A 23,480-nucleotide genomic window follows, 5' to 3' on the forward strand; every position below is an offset into this window, starting at 1 on the left:
TGGGATGCCCAGACTGACCACATTCTGCCGCTATTTCAAGTGCCCGCTAAATGAGACTTTCGTACTTATCCAATCCGCTCTTTGGCTGCTGCGACTGTTGTTGTTGCTGCTGCTGCTGGAAGCCAGACATGCTATTCATGCTCAAGTTGTTCATCATGCTGTTCATGTTGCCGCCCGACGCCATTCCCATACTGCCCATGTTCATTCCAGGCCGCGACCCCATAGTGTTCATGCTGTTCATACCGCTCATAGTGCTCATCGACTGTTGACCCATCATGCCCATGCCGGTGTTAGTTGCAGGCTTGTTGAATGCACTCATGCCTGACTGTGTCGGCGTGTGACTGGGCGGCGGTGGTAGGCTAAACCCGGATGAGCCGGATGAGCCCATTGAATTCTTGCCTGGCGGTGGTGGCAAGGAAAATGAAGAGGACTGCGACAAGCCCGGCCTCTGCCCGCCAAGCGACAAGTTGGACATGGATGAGTTAATTCCGCCAAAAGCGGAGCTCGGAGGTGGCGACATGGAATTTCCGGCCGAGAAGCCCGGAGTTGACGCCGCCGACGACGACGACCATGGGTTGGAAGTTGCAGTGGCCGCTGTAGACCAGTTGATTGAAGAACTTGTCTGAGTTTGTGGTTGTGCTGGTGTTTGAGCTGTTGGTTGCAGAGGCTTTGAGAACTGAGTCGATGTCGGAGTCATAGCTTGGAACCCACCCAAGTCAGGCGTCACAGTACGGAAACCTGGCGCTGGCTTTGACGCTCCCAATTGCGAGGTTGACGGCGCATTTGTTTGGGTCGGACTCGGAGTTGACCATGAGAACGCCGGAGCATTCGGAGTTGCGGATCTGGATCCGCCAACGGGCGAGGTAACTCTGGCTGGCGCAGGCGCATCGTCCCAGCTAGGGAAGGCTTCCGACGTAGATGTTCGTGTTGCTTTGCCTTTGACTAGACTCTCGAAGTCGTCATCTGTGCCACCGTTGGATTGATCAAACCCAGTTCCGCTCACGCCGCCGAAGCCCAGGAAGTCGTCATTCGGAGCAGCTGTGCTGCTGCCGTTGGTTCCGGACAGCTCTTGCAGCTTCTTGGTTTGCTCATCCTCAACTCGTCTGGATAGCTTCTTAATAAGGTCCATGAAGGTCTGGAATTGCTTTAGATTAAGCAAAGGCCCAAGACTCATATGCCACAAAATGGGGAGAATGTCCATTGCTACGAAGTCAGCATCGGCAGCCTCGCCAACAACATGCAAGACGCTCAGAGCCGCCATCATTACAGCAGGCTCCTTTGTCTTGATGGCCTTGACCAAGGGGACAATTTTCTCTTGCATGGTGTATTTGTCCAACATGCTCGATGATGCAGAGGGCTTCTTCTTCGCACCGAAGGCATCAAGACCGTCATCTTGGCCATCTGGTGTTCCGCCGCATAGCACAACGAAAGCTTGGCAACCCCGCACCTTGATGGCAAGACTGCTGGTCTTACTAAAGACCGCCGCAATCACGGGGAAGAGCTCATTCTTGATGGTGCTAAAGTCAAGGACTGGTAGAATAGAGGGGAGTCCTCTCAGAGCAGCGTCAACAACAGCGGGAGTTGGCGCTTCAATTGCTGCGTATACCACAGGTAATATGTCTTCACAGGAGTTAGCTGACGTCCATAATTAAGAGAGGTTCTACCCGGAAATCTTTACCGTCCGTAAACTCCTTGCCGTTACAGTTGTTGCAGATAGTTGACATGTGCTCCAGGACAACCATCAAACCGGCGTCTTTGGTAGGGTCTCTCTCCGGTGCTTGGTCCTTCTTCGGAGGAGGAGCAAACGTGTCCTTGAGGCTTGGTCGAACCTTCTCCGCAAATACTCGTCTCGCTGATGGCAGCAAGTCGACGATGGTGAAGACATTCTGAAGAATTAGGGCGATGAGATCCTTGTCCTTCATTTCTTCAAGAAGTGCTGGCATTAACTTCTTCTCCATGACCGTCTTTGGGAAGGACGGCAGAACCTTGACGAGACCGCGCATGAACTGAGCCTTTTCATTGGGTGTCTTTGCCGGGAAGGCATCGAGGAAGCGAATTGTGGACACAAGCACGTTGTTGAAGTATTCGCTCTCTTGAAATTCCCTGGCTGTCAACCGTTGAGCCGGCCGACGGGTGATAAGGCGTGGCAGGACGTGAGTTGACAACTCTTTTGGTAACGGCCGAGATGATAAGAACTGGTTCGAAGTAGATGGAACCGTTGATGAGGAGGTAAATGTCCTCTTATAAGTAGACAGACTGCCATGGGCTTCGATGGGTGACTTGTGTGGTGAGTTATAAAGAGACACAGCCAGAAGACCCAACGAGAACATATCGGCAAAAGTTGTAAAGTTGTTATCAAGAACGAAATCAGGAGAAGTGTAGTCGAGGTTCAACTGCACAAAGCGAGGCAGTCGAGGGTCCGGGTTGAGTATCTCCGAGAGGCTGATGGGTTGGAATGATGTCGGCTTATTTGACCCCTCGGAAGGGCCGCAGAAGGCCAAACCGCTGATTTTCCAATCCGACTGTTCCGGGTTAGCTGAGATCAGTACGATGAATGCCTTTGCTATGAGCTGGCAGGGGTTGACTAACCTTGGAATTCACAAGAATCGCATCTGGAGTAAGGTTTCCATGGACTAAGCCCGCATTCTCATGCAGGAACTCCAGAGCTTTGCTGATCTGGAGCAGTCCCTTCTGTATTTCCAATTCGTCAATCTCCAATTCGCGCCGGCGGCGCACGCCGTCCGAGTCTTCCGTGACATATCGACTCGACCGACCGCCTACCCCACCACTTCGCTCCTGGTCGTCCTTGTCTTGCAACAAGCTCGCCAGCGAAGCCGTGACAGCTTCCGTGACGAATTGCAGCCCGCCACCCCTCGTCTCCTCCACGGGCTCAACGAGCTCGAGGATGCTCGGGTGGCGCAGCTTAGCCAAGCTTGATGCCTCCTTCTTCAGCCTCTCTACGACCTCTTCCGTCGCCCGCTTGAAAGCCGACGCGCCGGAACGGCCCAAGCTATTGCCATGACTGTCGAGGCCTTTCTTGTCGAAGACGAATACGCTGTAGGGCTTCCCGGTCGACTTCTTCTTGCAGTCGTAAATCTTCCAGGGGCCGGCGGTGGACGTCTGGGTGGAAGAGATGGAGTAGTTCGCAGTGATATTTGTCGATGATATCGACTTGAGCGCCGAGGAGAACATGATGGCGTGTCTGGGAGTTCGTTCGTTGGGAAATCGTTCGTCTTGGTCGTCGTCAAGGCGGAGGAGACAGGGCTCGAGGAGACTCGATCGTCATGACGGACAGGGTACGAATTGGGCGTGTTTGCGCCAAGCTGGGACCCGGCTGTCAACTTCTCGCGCGCGCGCAGGAGGAGGTGGCCTCTTTGTCTTGGACGGTGACGCAGGGCGAGGGTTGTCGTCGCAATTCCGGCTATATCGTTGGAATTCAATCGAGGCTCGATTGTGCGTCGATTCGAAATTCAAAGACAGGTGGTTGCGCAATTTGGCAAGTTGGCTCAAGCTGATGTTCAGCCGCGTCGACTTCCACGTCGCTGATAGGCAAGAGCGTCCCAAATGCAATCAGCAAGATATCCATGTTTTAGCGATGATCCCACATAGGTACGGTAGGTAGGTACTACGGCAGGCACCCCTGCAGCTCCGGGTTGGTGCCGTCACAGTGTGGTCTGCATCCAAAATACCTCCCGCCAAGCAAGCAAGCTGGGTTGGGCAGCTCCCCTTGGCCTGTAGGTACCTACCGTACCGCCTTTACGCGGGACAGCTTAGGTTGCCTGTACCGGGGGCAGCCCACTTTTGCTGGTCGCAGCTTAGGTGCCCCCAAACTCCTTAGGGCCAATGAAGCCACCAGAGGGGGTGGCTAGGGGGCCAATTATAGCTACCTAGTTACCTTATGGCTGACCTAAGCTTGCAGTCGCAGCACTGGACCTGAAGCTGCAGCGCGACGGGTCCGGCTCCGGGGACCCTGAATGATTGACGATGGAAAGCGACGGCTTTGCAACAGACCCAAGTCCGATAACGCTCCGATGGGCCTTCTGACTCCTCCTCCTCCACGCTATCTTCAAATTGCGCCCGACTCTCTGCTTTTACCACGCTCTGGATTGGTCAATTGGTTCCGCCGTTGACCGCAATTGACATATTCCAGCTTTGTTTTCTAGAAAGAGTCACTCTCTTTTGTATATTTAACTGCTTTGTCCCGCGCAATCTTTTTGGTTGTTCAAACTCAAAAACTACTGGTTTTTTTCTTGTATACCCACAAACAGCCGTCGCCATGATGCGACAACTTTTCCCGCGCGCCTCCCGCGCCGCCGGTGCCCTCAGGTTATCACAGACTTCCCCCAGACTAGCAGCTGCGGCATGGAAGTCAACAAGACTCTACAGCGTCAAGCCCGAGGCCGCTTCCGCGGCCAAGCCCGTCGGCATCGACGCCTCCAAGCTCACCATTGAGAAGACCAAGAACCCGGGAACGCTGGGCAAGCCGGAGGAGCTCGTCTTCGGCCGCAAGTTCACTGGTCAGACCACCTGTGACGCCTTATGATAGATCGCAATCGCTGACCGCGCGCCGCAGACCACATGCTCACCATCGAGTGGAACCAAGAAACGGGATGGCTCGACCCCAAGATCGTCCCCTACCAGAACCTCTCTCTCGACCCCGCGACCTGCGTCTTCCACTACGCTTTCGAGTGTTTCGAGGGCATGAAGGCTTACAAGGATAAGAGCGGTCAGATCAGACTCTTCCGCCCTGACAAGAACATGGCCCGCCTCAACAAGTCTGCCGCCCGTATCGCTCTGCCCACCTTCGAGCCCACCACCATGATCGAGCTCATCTCCAAGTTCGCCAACCTCGAGAAGGACTTCATCCCGGATCAGAGGGGCTACTCGCTGTACCTGCGCCCGACGATGATCGGTACCCAAAAGACCCTCGGCGTCGGTCCTCCGGGCTCTGCCCTGCTCTACGTCATCGCCTCCCCCGTTGGCCCCTACTACCCCACCGGCTTCAAGGCCGTTTCTCTTGAGGCCACCGACTACGCCGTCCGCGCCTGGCCCGGCGGTGTCGGCGACAAGAAGCTCGGCGCCAACTACGCTCCCTGCATCGTTCCCCAGCTCGAGGCCGCCAGCCGCGGTCACCAGCAGAACCTGTGGCTCTTCGGCGAGGAGGAGTACGTCACCGAGGTCGGTACCATGAACATGTTCGCCGCCATCAAGAACAAGGAGACCGGCCAGAAGGAGCTCGTCACCGCGCCCCTCGACGGCACCATCCTCGAGGGTGTCACCCGTGACTCCGTTCTTGCTCTTGCCCGCGAGAGGCTCGTGCCCGAGGGCTGGATGGTTTCTGAGCGCAAGTACACCATGAAGGAGCTCGAGGAGGCGTCCAACGAGGGACGTCTCATCGAGGCCTTTGGTGCTGGAACCGCTGCCATTGTCAGCCCCATCCGCACCATTGCCTGGAAGGGCAAGTCCATCAACTGCGGCCTGACTGAGGCCGAGGAGTCTGGCGAGATTGCCCTGAGAATGAAGGGCTGGATGGAGGCCAGACAGTACGGTGATGAGGAGCACGAGTGGAGCTATGTTGCTCCCGCGTAAGCATTGGCCAGCAATGAATTGTAGATTTGTAGATATCCAAAAAGGAAAGCGTGTGCAATAGAACCTGAGAAGCTTCAAAACGTTATTTGTCATCCGGTGGTGATTTGTTCCACTTGACATAGGTCCTGGCAAAGTGAGGCAGTCTGTCGAGATCGAACACAGCCTGACGGCTGCTAAGAGCAGTTGAATGCCCATACTTGGCCAGTCCAGCGCCGCCGGAGTGGTTTGACCAACACCGATAATGAGTCAACGTAGGTGGAGGCTCCGTTGAGCTTTAACGTCATTGGAAGACAGAGATATGGCTGCCGCCTCATCAACTCGACTCATGAACGACCATAAATGAAATCTAAGCATTCGGCAGCGCGCGAAAGTCTTCGTAGAGATATAAAAAAAGGAAACTAGTTCGAGGTCGGTCATATACACTTTTTGTCGGAAACAAGAGACTTTCGCCTGTACGGTAGGCGAAGCTTCATTGTTCCGCCAAATTCTCTCCTGTGTTGGTCTTTCCCCTTTCCGCTTCAATCCTCGCGGCTCGGGTTCTTTGCTTCCGTCACGCCATTTCTCTCCTTTCTATAGTTCTCTTCCCCTTCGCCGGGCCAAGAGCTTTTTTGGCTTCCAAAGTCAAAACAGAAAAAAGTTCGGGTTTCGTCGAATGTGTAATTTGTGCGCGTTGTTACATGAATCCGCCCCTCACTTCTCGGGGTCTGGCAGGATGCCCTCCTTTTCTAATCTCCTTCTGGCCTCCTCGAGGGCCCACGTGTCGAGCCTATCGTTCAATCAACGTTAGCCACGGTCGACATCGAAATTGCCTCAATGCTGGCGATTGTATGCGAAGCCCGTCGACGTAGCTTTGCAGCTAAAGGAGAACCCGGAAGTAGGTATCCCGTGGTGTTGCCGCCTTTCTTCGGGGTGCGGGGGGACGGGCTGCACTCACGAGGTATCAGGCTTGAAGGCGAGAACGACGCCGGTGGCAATGATGCCTCCGCAGAAGAGGGTGTAGAAGGGGAGCTCCCAGCCCTCCTTCTCGTACTTCTCACCGGGCTTGACGCCCCAGAGCCAACCGGACGGGGGATCGAAGTCGGAGCCGCCACCGGCACGGCGGGCGGTCACGGAGAAGGCCCTCGTGGAAGGAGCGGTGGTCTTGATGGCGCGGGCGGCGCGGATGGCCGCGGTCGGACGAATCGCCGGCATCGTCGGGGTCTTTCGTTTGCGTCTCGAGGGGGCGAGCGTCCCAATTGACGTGTTTCGGTGATGGGTTGGGCGGGGTTTGAGAGGGGAGATTTCGCGGGCGCGGTGGGCGGAGTTTGCGTCGTTGCTCACACAAGTGAGGGAGGTTGTTGGACTGGAGTTGGATTCTCGGGTCCACGTCGGGATGGTTAGTCAGCAAAAGTCACGTGTAAACGATCGAGGTACCGACTCCACCCGACCAGCTACGGAAATGGCACTCCGAAGAGTACAAGACGGTTACCTCTTTTGTCGAGGAACAGGAAGATCTCTAAGAAGTGACGAAAGCGATTCGGGAGTTGTGCGACACGTGTTGCTTAGATCCGGAGTTGTGTCGGCAGGTTGCGTCTGAGGCAGAGTTTCCAAGACCTGCGCTGCATCGCCGATTGATTGGTCTTCGCAGAGCCGAAGATGCGACAACTCCCTCGGCCTCGGTATGTACACCGGACCCCGTCTTACCCAAAAATCGTCTCTCCTTTCTATTTCTCGTATCACTAGAGGGGACAAAAAGCTGCGATGACAAAGATTTACGCGGAGATACCTGATACCTGCAATAGCCTATGAAATGCTACGCGTCACCAATAATGACACCCAACGCCTTACATCTCGTAATCCTAAAGTTATCATTGGATCCCAATACCAATGCCGTTGACTCCAATCCATGCATATCTCAATAACCGCCGTTTGTCATGTCATTCAGAATATCCCTGAGAATGACTTTATCCTTCATAAGCACTTTCTCTCCAATTCTTGCCCTCTTGGGCTCCGGTCGCCGGTTCTCCTTATCGACACCTAATCCCAACTTCGGGATCTTTCTTGGACTGATGCCCTTCCTTGGACTCGTGTTCTTCCTTGTCTTCAGAGGCGATAGGCCGCTGGCGGTCAGCTGTGTCGACGTATCGTCAAAAAAGTGATTCTCCAAAGCATCGGCAGGCAGGTCGTAAATCCAGTCTCTCTCTTCCATCAGGCTAATGAACTTGCTGAGCATCTCTTCTTTTCCGCTGCCCTTCAATGTGCTCTTACTTCCGACGACGAGAAGCTTAGTTTTGGCGCGAGTGAAGGCCACGTTGATGCGGCGCCAGTCCTTCAGCAGGTCGCCGATGCTGCAACTATCGTTGCTGCGGACAAGGGACAGAATGACGACGTCCTTATCTCTGCCTTGGAATCGATCTGCAGTGTGCATTTCCACGCCGACATGGGCGCGAAGACCATGCTTGAGCAACGAAAGTTGTGAACGATAGTGTGTCATGACTCCGATCTCTCCATCAGGCACTCCAACGGTGAGCAGACCCTCAACTAGTTGCGTGACTATGCGTGCCTCGGCCGGGTTGACAATTCGATTTCCTTTCGCCTCCTCACAGGTCAGGGGCTGAAGCGTATCAGTGTTGACAAACTTCACACGGGTTTCCCCATCAAGCAAGTCACGAAGCCAGCAGCAGCTTTGCGCCATGGATGTGCAAAATGACTTCGGAGTGCCTGGGCGAAGTATGGTCGATGAGTCGTAGTGAAGCTGTTTCAGCGCGCTCATGTTTGGCACGTCAAGCTTCTTGAATCGTAGCTGCTCAGTGCCGCATCGCAAGCGCCCCTTGTAAATGAGGGTATTGCTGAGGGTCATGATGTCTTCGCACATACGATACTGGTGTTCCAGATTGACCACCGAGTCAGGGTGTGTATCTGATAGAAGCTTGAACAAGCTGACATCAAGGCCGCCTTCGCGTGCCTCCTCGTTTTGGACGAGAGGCGGAAGCTGATTGTGATCTCCAACAAGGACGAAAGTCTTTGCCATTCGGATCGGTCCAAGACAGATGGGGAGCGTGATCTGAGAGGCTTCGTCAACTATGCAGTAGTCGAATGTCCGTTCGTTGAAGAGCGGATGCCCAATACCGAGGCAGGTTGTTGCGACAATTGGCGTGTCGTGCCATGCTGCCTTGATTTCATCGAAAGAGTTCATCGGTTGACCGGCCAGAATCGCAAACTGCTGCACATCGGGGTGGACTTTTGCGGGGGCGCCGAGACGCAGGACCGGCGTCTTGTCGTCCTTGAGCTTGAGAAGAATGTTGTCGACGGCGGTATGAGTGTACGAGGTGAGCAGCACACTCTTTCCCTGGGATGTGAGGGCTCGGATGATATGAGCAATCGTCGTTGTTTTGCCTGTACCAGGCATGCCGAGCACCAACGCATAGTCCTGAGCACTCATGACTTTTTCGATTGCCTTGCGTTGATCCACATTCAGGGACTCTTGGTCAGCGATAGTATACTGCGTGGGTGCTGTCTTGAATCTCGGCGGAATAAGGTCGACAACAAGCCGGCGGATTTCTCGAGAGCCGAAAACACCTTCCGCCATGGTTTGTACGAGGTTGTTTCGCACGACCGCCATGCCGTTGCTGAATTCGTCTTTGTCAAGTCGATAGCGGATGGGTGCTTGCTGGATCTTTCCCTGGGCGTCGTCTTGGGTTGAGCCTTCAGGGACAACCTCCATGATACTGGCAAAGACTTGGTTGTTGGATTCGTCAAAGCCTTGCTGACGGATTCGCGCGTTGTGCAGCCGTCGATCGACGGCCACGCTAATTCTCTGCTTGCGGACAGCGGTTACGTAGCCCAGCGCAAGCGCAAAATGTCCCTGCTCGTCGGAGACGACAATGGGCTCACCTACGGCCAGCTGAGACTCCAGGAAAGAATGGCCGGGGTTTGGCAATCGCTTGATGAAAGTGTAGTCAAAACTGTTGATCTTTGAAGTTCCCTGGTCTTCGGACCACGAGCCTTCCTCAATGATGACATCCGAGAAACATCTCCCCACCTTCTCTCGCTCTTGACTGACCATCGTCCACAACTCTCTCTTCAGCTTCTGCGTCTCCTTCTCCTCCTTCGTCAAGAGATTCTCCCATTTGAGAAAGAAATCCTGATGCTTGGGTGTAAGATGCTTTACTACCTCGTCAAACTGCACATCCATTCCGCTCGTTTCTCCATTGCCGTCATCTGCAAGCTTGTGATAGATGAAGCACGGAGCCTTGGCGTAGCATTTTCCGCACATGTTCTTACTCCTTTTCATCGGCGGCAGCTGAACACTGCGTTCTCGAATATGACATGCTAGCTGGTTTCTTTGCATAATCATGTGCCGTAGTTCGTGACGAATGGTGGGAATGCGCATCGTCTGGGATGTCTCCATGTAGTAAAGGATGCCATAGACGATTTCTAGATCGTAGCGGTCTGATAGGAGCAAGTTGTACAGAGCTGTTTGCGCCATGTGGTTGGCGTTGGCATGCTTGCCCGTCTTGACCTCGAATGGTACGGTCAAGGTCTTGAGATCTTTGCCGTCTTTCATCGTGACTTGGACAGTCGCATCGATGTTTCCTTTCAGGCCGTACATGGGTGACCAGACATGCTCCTCAACATCAAGCAGCTTGCTGACACACATGTTGGCTTTTTTGCCATTGCGATCCTGTACGACAGCGTCGAGCTACTGTCTGTTAGCGACTGCGATAAGAACCATCTGAGAACGGATCACTTGCCTTTGGCTGAGAGGACACAAAGGCCGAAGCCCAGCAACTCAACTCAGTCATCTTGGACTGCAGGTGCTCCCTCGCAATACTCTTGCTGACCTTGATCTTGTACAGGTCCTCTACATGTTTCTCGATAACCTTGTCGATAATTGTGCTGAGAAACCGGAGATCCCATTTGTTCGCCATGAGGGCCTCTTGGAAGATCTCGTGAAGCATGGTGCCGTAGACAAGAGGAGCAGTTGCTTCGCTAGTGGCTTTGACGCGGTCTTGCAAGACTGCCCGCCGCATGCAACTGAAAGAATCGGCGACAACTGTTGCGGAGACCAGTTGGTCGGGATGTAATACCAGAATGTTCTGGGAATCATCAATGATGCATCGCCCATCGGCAGAAAAGTCGCCAATGACGTGTACGTATGCTTTGGGGTGTGCTGGTGTCTCGAACCAGTCTCCCCGGAGATGTATTGTCCTCATGATCTTGCTGTTGTCCTTTTGCACGATCAGGATCTAGAGTCAAGTTAGCAAACGTTGCAATTCAACAGCAGCTGAATGCAGCTGAATGTAGCCTACTTTTTCCATTCTGGACCGATCACGATCGTCTGTGTACTCGCTTTCTAGGACATTGGTCACCAGATATCGCTGAATGGCTTTGGGTTTTGTCTACCTTCATCTTAGTATTTGCTACCGGGGTAGCCATTGGTTGGGACGTACAGCAGTTGTGGATGGGGCGTGGGATTGCTGAGCGGTCTGTGTCGCAGCGAGTTCTGCAGCGTCGAAATCGAAGTCTCCGCCGAAGTCATCTCCAAAGACGTCGTCCGGGTCGTTATCCAAAGGAGCCGGTAAGGGTCTCGGCGCGGAGGCAGGCTTTGCCGATGTTGCAGATTGAGACGCCAGGTGTATCTCTGCAGTTTCCATGATCCCTTCCGCGGCCTCGAAAATGTCTTCATCCAAGTCATCAAACTCGTCATCCATCGCGGCGATGTCCTGCTTGGCTGCTTGAACTGGCAGGGGCACCGGGGTAGTCTGCGTCGGCTCTTGCTGGGGATTGGAAAGACTCATACCGGCCTCTAGTTCCAAGAAAGTGTCGTCGTCGAACTCGTCAAAGTCATCGTCGCCATAGTCGGACTCGGCAGCTGGAGCAGCGTTCTTTTTATCTAAGCCCAGGTCCTTTGCTACAGCCGTATTAGAGCTCTTGCCCGGGGGCGGCAGATTCGGAATCCTGGTTGGTCTCGGCGTTGGTGAGGATGGCGGCCTTCGCATTGTATCCGTCTTTCTCTTCTTAGGAGATGGTGTCTCGAAATCATGCTCGGGCAGCGGCTCAGGCGCCTCTTGTGGCGGGCTGTCCTCTTGAATGCTCCCGGTGACGGTGTCCAGCAACGCCGTGACTAGAGAGTTCTTGGAGCTGTCTGTCGTCTCCCGTGTCAACGTGCTGGTTAATGAAGGCGCATCTCCGCGGTCTACTCTTCTCCTCTTTGGCCAATTGAGGCCGCAGCTTATGGCTCTCCGCAGATTAGCATCGCCACTGGCGGGGGCTGGTGCAGTCTTGAGGTTGCGCGGAGAAGAGGAGAACATTAGGTGAGCCAGGGCGGGGTTCGAGACGCCGAGGGGAGTGACGTTGCCGTTGCTACTAAGAGAGAATCGATCCCAAAGCTCCAGGGTTGGGTCGGCATGCGGCGATTTGAGGGCCTCGCTGAGCTTCTTGACGTTCACTGCCGGCGTTGCGGGTTGGTCGTGGGCAGGGGACGACACCGGTGAAGAACTCCTGGCACGCTTCCGGCCTTTCCTTTGCAACATCGGGGAGAGGGCAGCAGCATAGGTGCGGTCATCTTTGTTTCGTTCATTGTCCCATAGGATTCGTTCGCCTGGCGAAGTTTGGGTCTCTTTCTTGGGTACATTCGTCTCCATCAGATCTCGCCAGCTCAACTTTGTTGACGGAGTGACGGAGAGGTGGTCGCCGGTCGCATCATTTTCTTGGTCATGTGTTTTATCGGCGGACTGGAATTGGAATTGGTTCAGCTTGTTCTTGGTCTTATCGGATACGGGGGCGAGAGGTCGCGACGTGGTTTGAGCAGTGATGGGGTTGCTTTTCGAGCGTTGCCATGAGCGGTTCTGAGGCAGGGTCAGCCAACAGAAATGGAACGGGTGGAGGGGTACCTCAAGTTGGGAAGACATACCTTTGGCCCTGAACCAACATGCTCCGAGTATGACTTCTTGAGAGGCATCTCGGCGATATTGGGTCAATGTCCAAAGAAACTATCACGGAAGTGCTTTGGGGTATTCCAACCAGGTCGAAGCAGGGGTCATGGAGGAAGATGGACTAAGGTGGGTGAGCGGGAGACTAGAATAAAGTGGTTGTCCCTCGACGCGCTCTGTCGCGTCTTCTCGAGACCGCGGCGGCTTTGCACAGGGGACGCGCCGCTGCACGTTCGCGGTAATTTGTGGGGCTTTAGGTACATAATATCGCCCCTGCACATTTAGGAATGCAAGTCACCGCGCACTTGCTCCCCGCAAGTGTTCGTGTTGTTCGCGTCTTGTTCCTTGCTGCCTATGTGTTGCAGGAGGAAAGCACTGGCTAGCGATTGGTATCCATCAGATGAGCTGCAGGGTGTTGGTTTCCCCGAGCAACGATGCACAATGGCTACTTAGGTGCCTTGCATAGGTACCTAAGGTACAGAGCGCATGCTCATGAGACTGTGCAGTCGGGATCAACTACGACCAAATCGCAGAGTAAGCGTTGAAGTGAAATGTCCAAGTGCTTGTTAAAGGCATTGCGACTTGCAAGGTCACGTATACGCCCTCTCAAATTCTTGGTGGTTTCCAGAAGACCCGACCCGACCTGACCTCGACTCAATTCCCACATGGAGAAACGCTCTGCCGAATGGCCGGGGCGCCCGGGATCTCCACCCCGCCAATGAGACAGACCCACCAGAGCTCTACCTCTAGTAGCTCCGTCACTCCACGACGACGTCAGGACTTTCAAGCCGCAAGTCCACGCTCGACTCACAACCACTAGACCCTGGAACCCCGACTTTCACCACACCAGAACATCTTTTCTGCCGGTCTTCAAACAGACCACTGGTTTTCAACGTCCGGGACAGAAAGCCCTGGCGTTGAGCTTCCATCGGCCGGCAGCATGGCCCTCTCCGTCTCGCTGGACAAGGACATCTTCGACTCTCTCGTCAAAAACCTGCCTCCGGCCGAGTACCACATCCCGCCTCCTGAATTCACAATATGGCAGCGCTTGATGGCCCAGAAACCTGAGCAGCATGTCGAAAAGATAAGGTACATGCTCAATGGCTCGGCCGCGGGCATGGGAAGGCAACCAACCCAAACAGAGGTCGACGCCCTTTGCGAGATCACTTACAAAGAAGGCCGCACACTGTCCTATATCTTGCCATTGGCTTTCCTATTCGGCGGCGTCGCCGCCTGGAAATCGCGCGGAACCTTCAAATTTCCCTTTTATCAACCGAAGTTCATCAAATTCGACCCGGAAGTATTTCCCAGCAGCAATATCCCCTACGTCAAGGGCCCACCGGCCAAGATTCTCTGGCACAACCTTCGTTTTGTGACCTATGGCATGACCTCCGCCATCTTTGCTGCTCCGCTGCTCGGCTCATATGCTACCTCCGTCGCCATCAGCACGGTCGCCCGCGACGACCGCCTCGAGAACTTCCGCAAGGACATGAAGCCCGACAGGCTGATATCCCTGACTGCTGATCAGATGCCCCTTAAGAGCCTTCAGTCACAGCGGTTCAAAGTTAACAGGACTATCACTGAATTGCAACGTACAATCGAGTCAAGACAACATCAATTGACGCTGAATCAATCCGACAAGAACAAGGAAAACTTCACCAAAGAAATTGAGTATGCGACCGCCAGAATTAAGACCTTGGAGGATACGTTGAAGCAAATCGACGAAGCGATCGCCCGGAAGAGCGACAACCAGAGTTCTCAGAGCTACGATGACCAGTCACCAACCCAGGGCTACCCGGCCATCAGCTCATCCGACTCTACCGCGTACCAAGAGCCTCAAGACAACGTTCGCCCAGAGTACGACACACCACGAGAAACTCCAGTCACGCAGAGCGGATGGGGTCAGCAAAGTTCATCCTCGCAGTCAGGCTGGGGCAACTCCGATTCGGACGGCTGGGATGATGCGTCGCCGGTGGCTCCGGCCTCGAGACCTGTGCCGGAATCGTCTTCCGGCGGCTCTGCTTGGGATCGCCTGCGCCGGGCAAACCAGCGGCCGCAGCCGCCCTCCGGCAACACTTGGAGCGGCTCACAAGGCCAGCAGAGCCGGCAGGGCCAGTCTGGAGAATCTGGAACTTCTGAGAAGGATAAGGCTCAGAGGGAGTTTGACGAGATGCTTGAGCGGGAGCGCCGAGCAGATGACCAGAGCAGTGGCAGGGGCAGCCGCTGTTGATGTGTATGAGTATTCTCTTGGGCGTAACCAACGCTGGCGGATGTTTGGAAGAAAAGATCACCTCACAGTTCAAACTGTATTTATGGTTCATATAGGATGGCACGCATGAAATGCAACTCAGTAACTATTCATATCATGACTGCCACTCTAACGCTATGCTCTCATGTTCTAAATTTTCCCTATTCCGATCAATGTTGCGATGTCCTTCCCCTCCGTTCCAATTTCATCTCAGAAAGTGAAGTGTGTGGGACGCCAGAAGCTCTTATCCCAGCGGTGCCACGCGGCTGTCTTGGGTGTCTGTTTGGTATACCAGCCACTGTACTGCGGTGCGTCAATCTCATCCCCAAAGCGTTGAACAAGCCGGGGCATAAAAGTGCTCATGGAGACACCAGGATGCAGCAGCCCATCGCCCGTCTCCGCGAAGCTGAACTGCGACTCCCTCGCCTTCCAGCCGCGCTTTTCCGCCGCTGTGGCGACCGCAGACGGCACCACATCATCCGCCTCGCCGTTGAACGCAGTAGAAAACTCCGCCACGGCACCCGCCAGCCCGACGTAGAACGAGTCTGAGACGTCAGACGCCTTGGCGAGGGAGAAGATGCGCGAGCTCGACGCCCGCGACGCTCCTTTGAAGGGCATGACGTGGAAGCGGTAGTTGGGCCGGTAGTAGTCCCTCGTCGAGTTCTCGTGCCACACGCAGCGGTTTCCCCTGAGGTGGTTGCATCCGACCCCGTTCAGGCTCAGCGGGCGACTGCTAGTCCCCCTGAGAGGGTCGGGAAACGGGGTGCCGGACCAGCACGGCAGCGCCGCGGAGTGGTAGTACGACTTGGTCCAGCGGAAGTCGAAGATCTTAAGCGCCTCGATTTCCGCGCTGCCTGCGACGAAGCGGTCTGAGCCGTACGTGATGAGCGACGAGACGGCCTCAAACGGCTGGTACATGTCGCGGTAGAGCGCGTCGAAGGGGGACGGCGTGCGGATGTCCATGAGGCGGCAGGTGCCGTCGTCCCAGGCGCTCAGGAGGAGGTTGGTGTGACCGCTGGGGCCAGGATTGACGGGTTGAATGGCGCGGACGGTGAGTCTCTTGTTTGGGTCGAGGCCACGAGATTGCAGGAGGTCGGGATTCTTTGAAGCTCCTTCTGGAGTGAAGCCTGTAGGGGTGACGGTGAGATAGCGGATCGGGTCCGAAGAGCCTGAGAGGGCGCACACAATGGTGTCATTGTTCATCGCCTTGGCGGCGTGGATGAACTGTGTTCTGGCGGTACCTGACATGTCGAAGGTCAGGGAGTCCAGAGGGGCTGCGTCCCCCGTATTATCTGTGTTCAGGGGGAACAAGCTGATAGTTGCCCTGTTGCCAGCGACCACTGATGACTGGTTGGGCAGAGTATCAATGGAGCCGATGGAGGTCCATGTGGTGAGCTCCAGGCCGCCAGTGGGTTTAGGAATCTTGAAGTGTGAGAGAGTCTGACCTGCACTACCCTGCGCGGCTGAGACGAGAGACAAATCACCGTTTGCCCTTCCGACAAGCATGCCCAGCTTCCCGTCGGGTTCAGTGAGATGGATGGCCGTAACGTCGCCAACACCAGCCTCGTATCCGTTGGCCTTGCCCTCCATACGGAACCAAGCATCAGCCTCTCCGCGGGAGTTGAGCGGCCTGAAGCGGCCGACGATATCCTCGCCGGCGCCCCATGATACGACCTCCCAGCTCTTGTCGAATGCCAGACGAGCGTCGATGATGGGGTGGAAGGGGCGAGCGGCGTTGCTGAATCCGGTGAAGAAGTTGCCCTCTGGGCGATGAGAGTCCGTATAAGCGATGGACTGGAAAGCTTTCGTGTCCCAGGCCCTCGCCTGGCGGGTAAGGGTGTTGGCCAGCTCGTTCCATTTTGGTTGCTGGCCTAGAGGTAGAGAGAGGAGAGGGAAGCAGGTCCTGACGAAGGTGCGCCAGCCATCTTCTGAGAGGAGATGGTGGAGATGTTTACAGGATGAGGCGAGCCTGGCGATGTCGCGGGCTGTTCTGAGGTGAGAAACAATCTCAAAGACGATGTCGTCTGGGAGTTGGTCAAACATGTTTCTTTTTGGGTCTTGCGAGGTATGTTTAAGAACTCTCTATTTGTCTGATGGTTGGTTTTTGTGGCATGAGGGGAAGTGAGATGAAGATATGAGAAACATGAAAAGTAGATGATATGAGAGTTGGGTGAGTGGGAAAATGCTGTGATACTGACGGTGATGAGTGCGGTGGGTGTGGTGTTGGCTGGAATGGGTAAAGGTGAGAAAGCGGTTTGAAAACTCTGCTAACTACTGTGGGAAGTGTGATGCAACCTGTGAGACGCCTTGTTCAGTGTACCCATTCGGAGCCCGTGCCAAGCCTTCCAAATTTCAACCTTGGGCAATCCTTTGAAGGTGGAAGTTGAGTCTCAATGCTTTCGATGAGTCGAAAGAGTCACCATTGACTAAGTAATGAGTTGCAGCCTAGAACGGACTGTTTGGTGGATGCCTGCTTCTATGCGTCAGCGACACAATGCCGTTTAGATGCATGCCGAGTTTTCGTCGGTGTGCACGTACATGCGAAATCCTTCCCATGAGACGTATTTCCCCCGTTTTCTTTCCTCGTCAAGCTAGATAGATGTTCATACTACTGTGCATTCGTTTGTAATTGGCGAGCCTCTCATCTCTAGTTTCCGGTATAGCTCGTCTACTCTGGTCGATTATTCGCGGAATTTTGGTTGCTCTAAACAGTGACTTTCCCGCCACTAACATGGCCCGTGACCCTGAGACGCAGGTGCCGACCCCGCTGTTAGTGCACCTCGGCTTCAACTCAGATCAACTCCAAGATAAGACCTGAGAGGTCGAGCGAGATAAGAGTATCAACACCACCTTCATGACTCGGCCCTAATAGAAGGTGATAACGTTCTATTCCATGGATTCCGTCGTTCACTCCGCTCGACGCTAGTAATAAGAGATTCATCGTGTCTTATATTCTTGAAACCGCTCCTTGCTCAGTCAGGTCGATGACCGCAACCACTTACAAACCCCTGTCGATTACTTGACCAGTCACTTCGAGAGTGTGAATCACTGAGTCGTCGTCTTGGCATAATTCACATAGCGGTATTGCATTTCAATATGGGATTCAACTTGATTCCCATCGCCGTTGGGGCGGTCGTGGTCTGGCTGGTCTACCACTTCGTCGCCTATCCAATCTTCTTCTCACCCCTGGCCAAGATACCGGTACCTCATTGGTCATGTCACGTCTCACCTCTCTGGATTCTTCTCGCAAGGAAGAACAACTTCCAAAACAGATCGCTCCATAAAGCGCATCTTCAGTATGGCCCCGTGGTTCGAATTGGTCCAAACGAGCTCAGTGTCGACGGGTACGATGCCATCAAAACAGTCTACCAAGGGGGGTTTGAGAAGGACCAGTGGTACTCTATATTCGACAACTATGGGTGAGTAAACTTTGTATAATTTCCTTATGCATGGCACTCGCTGACATTGAAGCGAAGAGTACCCAACATGTTCTCAACCCTGGAGTCAAAGGCCCACTCTCTACGCAAGCGTATGGTGTCAAATGCCTACTCAAAATCCTTCATCCAAGCCTCGCCAGCTGCCAAAGCACAAGCACGCAAGCTTCTCTTCGGTCGTCTCCTACCCCTGTTATCTGAATCATCAGCCGGTCCTGAGCCTCAGGGCATCGAGGTGTTTTCGACCTTCCTCGCTTCGACAATGGACTTTATTACGGCATACATATTTGGCTTACGCAACAGCACTGATTTCCTCAGAGACAAGTCCTACAGAGACCACTGGCTGCAGCTGTATCTCGTACGCGCGAGCTTCGGGTTCTGGCCGCAGGAGATGCCGCAGTTGACGGAATTCTTGGGTCGGTTCGGACCGGTGCTGAAGCCGTATCCTGCTTGGGTCGATGATGCGAATGCTGAATTGCGGGAGTGGAACACGAAGTTATGCGAGAAGACGTACAATGCTACTCACGGATTAGAAGTCGCGGAGAAGCAAGACCCCGCAGATGAACCCGTCGTTTTCCAGGCCATGGAGGCCGGAATCGAGAAGGAACGTCGAGTCAACGGGAAAGAGTCTCTGCTCTACTCAACAGCCATACTCAAGAAGGACCTGTCAATGGCATCCGAGTTGTTTGACCAGCTTTTGGCGGGCCAAGAGACGGCCGGCATCGCACTCACATACTTGGCTTGGCATTTGTCCAAATCTCCGGATTTGCAGCAGCAGTTGAGACAGGAACTCCTGACTTTGGAACCTCCCCTGACTATGCCAGCCGATGGATCTCTGCCAGGCAACCTCCCGGACCCAAAATCTGTCGATGCACTACCACTCCTGAATGCCATGGTCATGGAGACGCTCCGTCTGAATGCCCCGATCCCAGGTCCCGAGCCACGACAAACGCCTCAACCGTCTTGCCAACTCGGAGAGTTCCATGTCCCTGGAGGCGTCCGCGTCGCTGCTCTTGGCTACACCCTTCATCGGAAGGAGAACGTGTTCCCGGAACCTGAAGTGTGGAATCACACTCGTTGGCTTGAGTCGGAGACCAACGAAGAACAGCGCCGCGAGATGAGTCGTTACTTTTGGGCTTTCGGGAGTGGAGGAAGGATGTGCGTCGGGTCGAACTTTGCAATGAATGGTGAGGTCAAGGAAACCTGTTGGGTGATAACACGCTTGCTGACTTGCATTACAGAAATGAAGCTTATTGCAGCAGCCATTTGGTCGAATTTCACGACGTACATCGTCGATGACACAGACATCGAACAGGATGACACATACACCGCACGCCCGATAGCAGAGCAGTTGATGCTGAGATTTGAGCGCGTATAGGACAATCAAGTTTCTGGTCGTATTTCAAATCCGTGGGATATCCTCCAAAACTTACCAGCGCCATCTTCATTAAAACATTCTAGAATCCGTCGACTTGTGTTCCAATACCCTTTTCCTTGGCCAGTTCAACCAAATGCATGCCCACCGCCAAATCCATAAGCCCCAAGCCCACGCTCTTGTAAATGACCGTTCCATCCCTCAACCAGCGCGCCAACGCGTCCTCTTTCTTGTGTTTCTCCGTTGACCTCTGACTCGAGCTTCGGCGGTGGAGGAAGTGAGGTCCCTTGCTGCTTGTCGTCGATTCTTTGCTCAGAGATGAACGCGAATCGCCATCGGAGCTCGTAAAAGCAGACTTGATGGACGGCGTACCGGAGAAGTCGAGCTTGTCCAGTTCCGAGGGGGCAATGCTCGCCGTCTCGCTCTCCACCTCGGCATCGTCTGCCTCTTCCCGCATGCGCCGGAGCATAATCAGCTCACCCAATCTGTAAGCCCACGTCAGCAATTTCTCTCCTCTCAATCAACATCCGAGTGAACTCACTCTACAAGTTGCGTCGGCTGCAAACCGGCGGCAATAACCTCGCCGGCCTCCTTGAGCGCCCCGTCTAACGTGTCAACCACAATGACACCCCCTTCAGGAGCATGCTTGTGAAAATGCCAATGCGCCTTCTCATGCTTCGTGGCCATCTGCAACAGCCCGACCGGCAACTCCCTCATCTGCGGCGTGTAGCTCCCAATGGCCGCAATCAACCTGCCCTTCCGCCTCCCCTCATGGCTCGTCAGCACCTCCGCCTCGAAGAGATCCTCCGTGGACGGCGTACAGCAGTACACCACATCCGCCTCCCTGATCTGGTCCCTCTGCAGCCGCGCAAACTCCCCATACCCGGGCGTGAGGATGCTGAACGTCGTCTCCGCCCACCCCTCGCGGTCTTTGATGTGCGCCGGCACGTGATAGAACTGCTTGAGGAACACGCGCGCCTGGTCCGAGAAGCGGCGGTTGATGATGTTGACGTGCTTGATGGTCGCGCCCCTGATGAGCAGGGCCAGCCGGACGTGCCAGTAGGCCTGCAGCCCGACGCCGAAGCACGTCACCGTCTTCACCTGTCCGCGGCGCGCGAGCAGACAGGTTGAGGACAGGGCGGTGCGGAAGGCCGTGAGCGTCTTTGCGTGGAGGAAGCCGACGGGCTGGCCCTCGGGCGAGAGGAGAGTCACGGCGCCGGTTGGGGTGATGGCTGGCTTTGCCGGGTCCGCGGCGGCTTTGGCGGAGGAGAGGGTGACGACTTTGCAGCCCATGCCTTGGGGCCCTACGGAGGGCATGTACAGCGTGGTGGCGCCGGTTTTGAGGTTCTCGGTCGAGAGACGGTCCGGCTGGTGGTAGGTGCCATCTTCGATGTTTGTCGCGTTGGTTGAGTACTCGTGGAGGGCGTGTGAGATTACTTGTCTAAAGGATTCGAACTCGTCGGCCGTGAGGTCGGCCAGGATCGCCTTGATCTGGTCGTCGGTGAGGACCGTCAACACCATGGCGCGGGTTTCGTCAAGGCGACTTGCTGCTGTCGATATCAAACCTTGAAACTCAGTTGACTCGGTTATGATATTGGGCGCAGAGGAGGGGTTATCAACTGAGTTTGACGAACTCGGTGTGGGTGAGTGTTGTGGTCTAGAGCGGGGTTATTCCCTTTCTTCTGACTCGGGGTTAAACCTTTGCGGCCGGCGGCCGGGTCTAATGTTATGGTATATACGGGATTTGGAAAGGAGTTTCTTGGCATTCTACTTGACTATCACTACCGTAAGTCACATCAGTCTACCGGCCCATCCGCGGTTGAATGGCAGGCGCGAGAGTTCGCGATGCACGAGTCCGGCGTTATGATGTAATGGCGGGTGAAGCAAGCCCTACTTACACCCGCAGATCTGGTTCCGATCAGTTGGTGCTGACTGGCGACCCGTTGATCTCCACTTGCGCCGCTGCAAAGGGGCCGCTATCTCCGGATCCCGTGGACTTTCACGCGTTTCTGTTTAGTCCGGCTGTGGCGCAGAAAATGGCTGGTTAATGTAAGAGAAGGAACAGACAAGACATTGCCTACGAGCGGATCTTTGGGCCGATATCACGGAGCTTGCTTGGCTTGCTTTACGGACCCGACACCGTGGCACCCCCCGGACGCGGGAGGGGCAAACCGGCCGGGGCCCAGCTCCCGCCCCTCGCGAATCCGGAAGTCTCTCAGCGCAGCGGCGGGGTCTACGTAGGTCGCATGTCATGAACAGACCGTCGGCCATACATTCAGGCCGAAATTTCAGGCTGCATCGATGAGGCTACGAGAATGAAGGAGCAAGTTTGCCCGATTCCAGGCATCTGGATAGCGGACAGACCTGGATGGCTGTGCATCAAAAGAGGCTTTGAGCAGAGTCCACGTAATAGCCCGGGACGCGTGTATCCCCTCCGCTGAACCCGCACGATGGAAAAAAACACAAAATACAGCTGCCTAGAGTCGCAAGTGTTAAAAGCCTCAAGGTCGAGGCAGCGGTGCTGAGTGGCGATGGCAATGAATCGCAAAGAAAGTCAGTTCAACACCTTTTGTCGTGCTGCTCCTTGGGTTTCAAAAGCACCAGTGCTCGGCCTCTCTTCAAAGACGTTATCGTGTTCTCTGTATCCTTGGCAGAGATTACTCAGGATCGAAAAGAAAAAAACCCACCGCATCTCAAGGCGCAACCATTCGCTAAGTAGTCCCGCGACGCGGCTATATTAATCAATCAAACAAAGCCAACTCAATCGCGAACAAGTAGGAGAAAGACGATACAGGATCGACCGTGCTTGGCCCGGGCCCGGAAAGTGTCAGGACGTTGTTTCATAAACCTCTCACACATCCCATCTTCGCCCCGGTTCAAGGGTCAAAGCCTGGCGAAACGTCCAGGGGATCGGGCTGAGCAGCTACTTTACCTACCCAAAGTCAGGTACGGAACGAATACCTGTCCCCGTACTAAGCAAGCAGGATATTGAGTCCCGGTCCAGTTATTACCTACTCCCGTGCCTATCCCGAGCGTTGAGAAGAAGGTGAGGTGTCTTGCGTTCGAGAAGCGACGACAAGCACAGGGCACAACCCAAACAAGAAGAGCAAAGGGAGACACAACAACCTGGGCCGCATTTCTCGCTCTCAGGGAGGCGGCATTTCGACGCTTTACTGCATAGTAAACAGGCGTGGAACCTTCCTTAGGTAGCTGAAGGTGAGGTACGGTACTTCAAGGACGGTCAGAAACAGATAGCAAAAAGGCCCCTGCTGGACCTGATCGCCCCTCCCCGAATTTCTTCAACCAAGGGAGAGAGAGCAAGCCACCAATCACAAGACTGCCCTGACCCTTGGTTTTCAGTTGAGTCGCCGTCGTCGTCCCAGTTGCAGCAGGGACAAGACAACAATAATACGGGGGGAACTTAGGGGACACAGACTCAGTGGAGGACACATTCACCACTCGGGCGCTGCAGCTTACGTCAAGCTTCACCGCAGCTACAGCGAGCACCTGCTATCCGTACCTTAGGTGGGTAGTACCTACTCTGGCGGACACTGGACCCTTCGGCTGCCGGGCCACCTCAGGAAAACGAGCAAGACGGTCGGGTGGAGCCACTTGCACCTGCACCCCTTCCAAGATCCTGGACAGCGTGTGTCTGTCCTGCCGCCGCCCGGCGCAGCAGCAGCAGAGTACCTTCTCAGGCGAGCCTTCTGACTGGTCCAAACCCAAACCCACCCCCCAGTTCCAAGCCTCAAATTCGGAAAAGAGGCTACGTACGACGACTCTCTCGTCTTGTCGCCTTTCCCCAAAATAGCTGACAACAACACCCTCACCTCTCTGATTTCGGCTGAAAGCTTCTGTCCTGCGATACCCAGCCCCCATCAACGCCACGATCCTCGAGCTCCTGCATTGAACTACAGCAA

General features: G+C 54.8%; 8 protein-coding genes across 8 annotated transcripts; 3 read left to right on the plus strand and 5 right to left on the minus strand.

The window, feature by feature from the left end:
* Positions 1–482: 482 nt before the first annotated feature.
* COL26b_012139 (uncharacterized protein) lies at positions 483–3,192 on the minus strand (the record flags this gene model as incomplete). Its single annotated transcript, XM_053184787.1, has 4 exons — positions 483–699; positions 777–1,620; positions 1,679–2,522; positions 2,590–3,192. 4 exons carry the CDS (start codon positions 3,190–3,192, stop codon positions 483–485), a joined length of 2,508 nt encoding a protein of 835 aa, XP_053031266.1.
* A 1,084-nt stretch (positions 3,193–4,276) lies between these two features.
* BAT2 (branched-chain-amino-acid transaminase bat2) lies at positions 4,277–5,589 on the plus strand (the record flags this gene model as incomplete). Its single annotated transcript, XM_053184788.1, has 2 exons — positions 4,277–4,517; positions 4,574–5,589. 2 exons carry the CDS (start codon positions 4,277–4,279, stop codon positions 5,587–5,589), a joined length of 1,257 nt encoding a protein of 418 aa, XP_053031267.1.
* A 690-nt stretch (positions 5,590–6,279) lies between these two features.
* COL26b_012141 (uncharacterized protein) lies at positions 6,280–6,780 on the minus strand (the record flags this gene model as incomplete). Its single annotated transcript, XM_053184789.1, has 2 exons — positions 6,280–6,355; positions 6,524–6,780. The coding sequence occupies 2 exons, from the start codon at positions 6,778–6,780 to the stop codon at positions 6,280–6,282; spliced, it is 333 nt and encodes a 110-aa protein (XP_053031268.1).
* Positions 6,781–7,483: 703 nt separating this feature from the next.
* Positions 7,484–12,532, minus strand: COL26b_012142 (uncharacterized protein; the record flags this gene model as incomplete). The annotated part of the gene is made up of 4 exons (XM_053184790.1): positions 7,484–10,270; positions 10,341–10,817; positions 11,022–12,419; positions 12,485–12,532. 4 exons carry the CDS (start codon positions 12,530–12,532, stop codon positions 7,484–7,486), a joined length of 4,710 nt encoding a protein of 1,569 aa, XP_053031269.1.
* A 911-nt stretch (positions 12,533–13,443) lies between these two features.
* Positions 13,444–14,733, plus strand: COL26b_012143 (uncharacterized protein; the record flags this gene model as incomplete). Its single annotated transcript, XM_053184791.1, has 1 exon — positions 13,444–14,733. The coding sequence occupies one exon, from the start codon at positions 13,444–13,446 to the stop codon at positions 14,731–14,733; it is 1,290 nt and encodes a 429-aa protein (XP_053031270.1).
* A 228-nt stretch (positions 14,734–14,961) lies between these two features.
* Positions 14,962–16,794, minus strand: COL26b_012144 (uncharacterized protein; the record flags this gene model as incomplete). The annotated part of the gene is made up of 1 exon (XM_053184792.1): positions 14,962–16,794. One exon carries the CDS (start codon positions 16,792–16,794, stop codon positions 14,962–14,964), a length of 1,833 nt encoding a protein of 610 aa, XP_053031271.1.
* A 1,443-nt stretch (positions 16,795–18,237) lies between these two features.
* COL26b_012145 (uncharacterized protein) lies at positions 18,238–19,563 on the plus strand (the record flags this gene model as incomplete). Its single annotated transcript, XM_053184793.1, has 2 exons — positions 18,238–19,372; positions 19,427–19,563. 2 exons carry the CDS (start codon positions 18,238–18,240, stop codon positions 19,561–19,563), a joined length of 1,272 nt encoding a protein of 423 aa, XP_053031272.1.
* A 79-nt stretch (positions 19,564–19,642) lies between these two features.
* On the minus strand, positions 19,643–21,081 carry COL26b_012146 (uncharacterized protein; the record flags this gene model as incomplete). The annotated part of the gene is made up of 2 exons (XM_053184794.1): positions 19,643–20,045; positions 20,102–21,081. The coding sequence occupies 2 exons, from the start codon at positions 21,079–21,081 to the stop codon at positions 19,643–19,645; spliced, it is 1,383 nt and encodes a 460-aa protein (XP_053031273.1).
* Between the last annotated feature and the right edge of the window lie 2,399 nt (positions 21,082–23,480).

This window comes from Colletotrichum chrysophilum, assembly GCF_026319265.1.
Source record: "Colletotrichum chrysophilum strain AFK26 chromosome Unknown scaffold_164, whole genome shotgun sequence".
Lineage (NCBI taxonomy): Eukaryota > Fungi > Ascomycota > Sordariomycetes > Glomerellales > Glomerellaceae > Colletotrichum > Colletotrichum chrysophilum.